Source organism: Euprymna scolopes, chromosome 31 (genome assembly GCF_053919585.1).
Source record: "Euprymna scolopes isolate OS-2025 chromosome 31, ASM5391958v1, whole genome shotgun sequence".
NCBI lineage: Eukaryota > Metazoa > Mollusca > Cephalopoda > Sepiida > Sepiolidae > Euprymna > Euprymna scolopes.
This window is the reverse complement of record NC_136512.1, coordinates 2,186,146-2,193,645: the sequence shown is the minus strand read 5'-3', so window position 1 is coordinate 2,193,645 and position 7,500 is coordinate 2,186,146. Positions and strand designations below refer to the sequence as shown.

The following is a 7,500-nucleotide window of genomic DNA, read 5'->3' as shown; positions in this document are numbered from 1 at the left end:
TATATATATATATATATATTAGCTGTAAAATGTTCTCCAGAATAACATTTCAACCCTTCACTTAAAAAACCTTTATATAAAAATATATCTGAAGACAGCTGTACAAAGCTTGAAACGCGTTATAAAATATTTAAAAATAAAAAATGATAAAAGGCTGAAAAAAGCCACAATTGTTGATGGCTATAGCTACAATATATTCCGATATTAGACTGTCCAGGTTGAATGATATCCTTTTTCTATAACTCTTAAGCACTATCTTCGAAATAACATTTTCCATATATGTGCTGAAAAGCAAAATATTTGTTTATTCATAGCTAAACATTTTGCTAATTGCATTTCATTTCCTCTGATGATAAAAGCCATTATTGAAAATCCATGGATTAAGGAAATAAATATGAATTTTCTCCATATATTCCTTGTTTCAAACAATAAATTCTTAACTTGAATATTTGGCGAGATTATTTACGGGCGTCGCTCCCGTGGGTCGATCGGTAGAACTGCTGACTGTCAACGCGATGGTTCTAGGTTCAATCCTAGGCTTGGGAGAGGTGCTAGTCTAGCGGCACTGATGAGTTGTGATACAACGAAACAGAACTGTATGTCGAGTACTATATATATATATATATATATATATATATATATATATATATATAGTTACAAGGATAAATATGATCTTTGTAATAGAACATATATATATATATATATATATATATATATATATATATATATATATATATATATATATATATATATGTGTGTTGATGTCATTGGTCAATTTACCATTAGTTTTTTCGTCTATCCTGTTTTATTTTTGTGTAAAAATGTACGTTACATGGATTTTTCAACCCCTTTACATTTACAGGAATAAAACAGTAGATTCGTTCTTTTTTAAAAGTATGTGTGTTTAAGTACCGGGCAGATATTCAAGGGTGTTTTATAAAATAAAAAAAAAGTAAGAAGAAGAAGAAGAAAAAGAAATAATAATAATAATAATAATAATAATAATAATAAATGTTAATAATTATAACAATATGTTTAATAATGTTTTTCTTTTTCATTTCTTTCTTATCTTTTTCTTCATCAATTTAATTCTTTTTGTTTTGTGAATATTAATAAGTTTATATTAAGAAGAAAAAAAAAAACCCGGGAAATAATTTTGAATTGTAGCGCCAACAAGTAGGAGAAATAACTCGACTGTATTTTCTTTTTTTAATTTTTTTATCATAATGGATAATTCTTTTTAATTCTTTTGAACGCGTCTCCAGATTTTTAATTAAAAAAATTTTTTTTTATTAATTTTTATTCGTTTTCTTCATATTGTGTAATAGTATACATTTTCATTCATATTTTTTCACAATGATTTTTATTTATTTTTTTTTCACAAATATTTTCATTCCTTTTCTTCTTCATATGACTTAGAATTTCATTTATTTTTCATGAATTAAAATTATACTTTTCTTCATTTTCGCCTTTTTCATTCTTCTTTAGAGAAATTCTTTCTGTTCATTTCGTACCATGGAGTTTTCTCCCTTTAAAATATTTTTTTTTTTTTTTTTTGTATTTCTTTTTTTGTCTTCTTCGCCTATTAATTTTATTCTCCAGTTTTCTTTTTTTTTTTCCTTTCATGTTTCATTTTCCTTTCCTCGTTATTTTTTATAAGCGCCATCTTTATTTTCCGTTTGCATTTTGTAAACGTCTTTCATTTCTTTTAGAGTTATCCTCCTTAATAAACGTCATAATCTTTATATATATATATATATATATATATATATATATATATATATATATATATATATATATATATATAAATAAAGAGTTATCTCCCTTGGTAATTGTCACAGTCTTTCTTAGGCTTGATTTCTATATTTGTTAAATAATAATAAACACAGCACACCAAAAACACCGCAGATGATGATGACCAGAATGGCGATTACGATGATATAGGATGTATCGTCGTCTGGTTCTGCAAATAAAAAATAAAAATAAAACTAATTAACGTTTTAGCCATTAATTTTTTTGAACATTTTTGAGGTGAGGATTAATAATTCGTATTATTTAGATTACTAGCGAGGGGAGGGGGCATCCGGCTTTGCCGAGATGTAAAAAACGCTTAAATATGATATTTTAATTTGCCCAGATTTGGTATATATTATTATAGAGTCGTGATTTCAAAAGTAAAAAAAAAAAAAATGTATTTGGGTGCCATCAGCTAGAATCGAAATCGAAAGCAAAACTGTAGCATTTAAAGCTGGTGACGTTACCATTGTGCCAACATGATACGCAAACGTACAAAATGCATAACGATTTTTTTCATTTTTTGACCCCTTTTTGACTTCTTAGAACTATTTTAACCGGTTAAAGATCCATAAAAAATCCAATAATTTGAGGTCTCTAGCGCCGCTCTGCGACTTTTAGTTTCGGGAGATATAGAGTTTGAAAATATGGAGACAGACAGACAGACATATAGTCTTTTATATATTAGATTAAGACAGCTGTTCTCATCTTCAATGTCATTTTCATAACGTTTCAGTCAATATAATCTCTCTCTATATATATGTATAGTAAGTTATAAAATATATATGATGATTAAGCTACACTGAATATTCCGCGTTTCATCCACTCTAGGACTCTATATATTTTATAACTTACTAACTAGTTCTACCTACGTATTGAGCACTTTTGAAGTAAATACTTAAAGTTTACGCATAAATTTATACTTTCGTATATTAATTTTATGTGAGTAAATGAAGTAGTTATATATATATATATAAATAAATAAATAAATAAATTATATATCAGCATATTTTTTGAAGTCTTGGTTTTTGTTAAAACAATATATGAATGCTCAATTATGAAACATGAAAGTTTTGTAGCTTACAGTTTAAGTCATCTCTTTTTTTGGCTTAAAATTTATTGGTATAGGTACGATTACTGAATTATATAAACCCAGTATAATTCGGAATACTATCAAATAAGACTATATATATATATATATATATATATATATATATATATATATATATATATATATATATATATAAACTACTTCATTTACTCACATAAAATTAATATACGAAAGTATGAATTTGTGCGTAAACTTTAAGTATTTACTTCAAAAGTGCTCAATACGTAGGTAGAGCTAGTTAGTTAGTTATAAAATGTATATGGCGATTAAGCTACACTGAATATTCCGCGTTTCATCCACTCTAGGATTCTTCAGGCTTATACGCGAATTTTGTGGTTGTCTGGCCTTTTTAGAAGGTACGTGTATAAAAAGGATAGACAACCACAAAATTCTCGCATAAGCCTGAAGAATCCTAGAGTGGATGAAACGCGAAATATTCAGTGTAGCTTAATCGCCATATATATTTTATAACTAACTAAATATATATATATATATATATATATATATATATATATATATATATATATATATATATATATATATATATATATATATAATATATATAAGAGAGAGAATGTTGAAGCAAAGTATGGGTGAGTGTTTGCGGAGGGTTCTTACCTGTATCAATGAGATTATTGGACGTAGGCTTCCGCAAGAAATTGTCTGTCATAGTAGGGGAAGTTGTACTCAACTCTTTGACTGGAAAAAAAATGAGAGAGAAAAAAAGCTGATGAATACATGAAGCGATTTTCGACTAATCATCTTTCGAAGTGTTTCATCGCTAATCACTTGTACAAATATCAAAAATCTGAAAGTTTCAGGTGCCCAACAACCTCCAATACTTACTTGTAACCTGGACCCGAAATTGGAAGCCTCCGTCCAGTTCCAAAATTCAATGGATAACTCCTGTAATAGTAGTTGCGCGTAAAATTGTGAGGCAAAGGTTGCGCAATCTACAACCACATCTCCCATGACTCGGCACTGCTTCAGTCCTGTGACAACGAGTGTTAGACGACTGGAAGCAATGCCGGAATAAGCGGAGAGCACATACAACACTTGGGAATCCCAAATGGTCCATCATTTCAGTATTGACCAGGCTCAACTGTCATAGATCAATATATTATAAGAACTCCAAGAATATAACAGTAATATCTCCGGCTGAATAAGATTGGTATGTTAACGTGTACACATACAGGTGTGTACGTGTGTGTGTGTGTGTGTGTGTATGTGTGTGTGTGTGCACGTGTGGTCGTATGCGTAAATGTTTGTGTAACTTTGCTGTCTATTAATAAAAATTTCTGCATAAATATGTAACGATATATATTTAACATTATAAATATGTAAGGATATATATTTAACATGATAAATATGTAACGATATAGTCCCACTGGACGTCGAGTAGATATGTAACCTTGTCCGAGAAACCAACACGTTGTAATCCCAGTTTACGTCGCAAAGGTGACCAAGAACAGGAAAGAACTTCAACTCGCTTTATCTTTGTAAGAACGGCATTTATTTCCTTTATAGTCATAGCCGTGACCTCACCTACACGATCTCGAACATTATCTCGTTCGGTGCTCCACGTCTCTAACGTGGTTGTACTCTTTCTCTCTCTTTTTTTAATATACAGTAAATCTCCTTTAATTTGAACTTCCTCTAAAGTTGGACTTCTTCTCATTTTGGACTTAGTGGTATATATATATATATATATATATATATATATATATATATATATATATATATATATATATATATATATAATTTGAGGTTGCAGGTTGCTATTTTTCAAAGGTAAGGTAACCAGTGACATATAACTAGGTTAATACAAGAGTTCTCAATACCTGGGTAGAGCATAGAGCAAATTACACTTTCAATTTACCTTTACATAAGCAGTAATGTGTTGCTACACAGTCATGAGCATGTTTCGGTCTTCCAATATTTCATAACTCGAGACCTCTTCAGCTTTTCAATATAAGCGTCGTTGCCTGAAGAGGTCTCTAGTTATGAAACACTGGAAGACCGAAACATGCTCATGACTGTGTAGCAACACATTATTGCTTATATATATATATATATATATATATATATATATATATATATATATATATATATATATATATATGGTTGTAGTTTCCTTGATGTAAATCCACTTAAACTCACGATGTTCATCAAAATTATTGATGACAGTTCAAATATAAATGAACTTTATTTGATCATCTAAATTTATAAGGAAAAGCAAACTCTTAGAATATTGTATTTCGAAGCTTAATGCTGCTCACTAGTAGGAAAGAGCAGCGTTTTATATATATATATATATATATATATATATATATATATATACAGAGAGAGAGAGAGAGAGAGAGAGAGAGAGAGAGAGAGAGAGAGAGAGAGAGAGAGAGCTTAATGTGCTATTTGGGTTTTTTTAACCCTAATACGTATACCCCTTAATCTCAACACTATGTTAAAGACCATATACAATCTTATATATCATACTATATATAACAAGCTTCTCCTTATTTATTTAGAATTCAATAAAGCTTCCCCCAACATTCTATAATTCCTTTTTATTTTTTTTCTCCCTAATGAACCTTACGATAGACGCCGCATCTTCCCCATGCTACCTAGCACCTTCTCTACTCTTCTGATGAGAAGCATTAGGCTTTGAAATGCCCTGGCATAAAGAGTCTCTTCTATCCCCCAAATTTTGCTTGTATTCCATTATTCAATAAATGATCTATTCTATATCTACCAATATATAGTTTTGTGTCTTCATTTCATACTCTTGTTGTCTTATATATATATATATATATATATATATATATATATATATATATATATATATATATATATAAAATAAATTTTTATATCTCGGCAGTAGAATGAAAAGCATATCTTATTTTTCTTTTATTAATATTATTGGAATTTTTTCCTTTTTTTCCTTGTACACATTTTTGTGAATTTTTCCATGGATTTCTGCCTTTGGATTATTATGGACCATCTTCTTCCAATTACGGGATTGTTGGATTTTACTTGTGCAGATGGAAATTCAATTAACTTACTTGAAATTATATACTTGTATTTTACCGTCACTGGATTATTTATCTTCCACCAGACTATCCATTCATGTGTAATCACCTTTTTCTTCACCATATTCCCTCTGCTTCACATTTTATTTTGTTTTCAAGTAAGATCTTTGACTTACTTGTTGTTTCATTAAATACTTTTGCATGCAAAATCCGATCCCGCATTTTGCTAATTCCTACCCTCTGATGAGAAGGACAGTATTTCTTCGAAACTCCGCGGATTAAGGACTATCCACTTTTCTAGTGTTTCCTTTTCAGGTTAAATATGTTTTTAACTCATTTCAAAGTGTTTTATAACATGTTTTATTAACTGTTTGCTCGTATATATATAAATTTAATATATATATATATATATATATATATATATATATATATATATATATATATATTAAATTTATTTATACAAACATTAATGGCTACATATGTGCATACATGTTTCTGTAATCACCCGCCTTGGGGGATTACGTCTTCAGGCCAAGAATTACCGTCGAAACTCGAAAAAGAGTTTCGACGGTAATTCTTGGCCTGAAGACGTAATCCCCCAACGCGGGTGATTACAGAAACATGTATGCACATATGTAGCCATTAATGTTTGTATAAATAAGTTTAATATACCTGCTCTGTTCACTCATTGAGCACTCTTTTGGTAGGCACATGTTGTTTCATTGGATGTACTTCTAGGAAACTAAACTCTACTGGCTATATATATATATATATATATATATATATATATATATATATATATATATATATATATATATATGTGTGTGTGTGTGTGTAGAGAGAGAGAGAGACGGGGTGTGGAGAAAGAAAACGTTGACACGTACCTGAACAAGTGGGGCAACATTGACCCTTTCGGAAGACTGTCTGGTTACAAGAAAGCGGGGGGCACGTCTGTGAAAAGCAGTGGATGTGTCCGTGTCGACAGGTGCAACTCTGACAAGGGCTACTCCGCCAAACCTCGCCGTGTTTGAAGGCCGGTTTACCGTCAAACAGGCAGTGCTTCAATAACTTGTGGGGTATTCGGGGTGGCTTGTCCGGCTTCCCTGATGTATCCGGATCAAGCAGGTAAAAGATAACAGAGAAAATGAAATGCAATAATATGAAATAGAAATGTCGAAACACGCACTCTTATTTCACACCAAAACAAACACATCATATATCTATTAGGTACGAGGGTCATTCCAAAAATAAAGGCGGGTGTAATACCATTAAAACGAGCGTTATTCTGTGCTCTAGAATTTATTTTTCTACATAGTCACCACCATTCTCAATGCACTTTTGCCAGCAATGAACGATGACTGTACATGGGCGTCTGTAGCGCGCTTTATCATACGATGGTCGTTCCAAAAATAAAGCCTCCTATTTTTTTCAACTCAAAAGTTGAAGAACTACGAATACGGGAGTGGTACCACTAAAACGAGTGATAGTTTTTGTTCCAGATTTTATTTTTCTATATAGTCACAAGCATTCTCAATGCACTTTTGCCAACAATGGGCGATGGCTGTGGAC

The 7,500-nt window shown here is 30.6% G+C and overlaps 1 protein-coding gene across 3 annotated transcripts in view; it reads right to left on the bottom strand.

Annotated features, from left to right (window-relative positions):
* Nucleotides 1–978: 978 nt before the first annotated feature.
* The window catches only part of LOC145255586 (cysteine-rich motor neuron 1 protein-like), a 238,147-nt gene continuing 231,625 nt past the window's right edge, over nt 979–7,500 (bottom strand). For all 3 annotated transcript variants that reach the window (XM_080114064.1, XM_080114063.1, XM_080114062.1), the window contains 3 exons: nt 6,816–7,034; nt 3,524–3,604; nt 979–1,963 (listed from right to left, as the gene is read on the bottom strand). In XM_080114064.1, the coding sequence (XP_079970190.1) occupies nt 1,848–1,963; nt 3,524–3,604; nt 6,816–7,034 (416 nt within the window). In that variant the 3' untranslated portion in view covers nt 979–1,847. The remainder of the gene's footprint in view (nt 1,964–3,523; nt 3,605–6,815; nt 7,035–7,500) is intronic.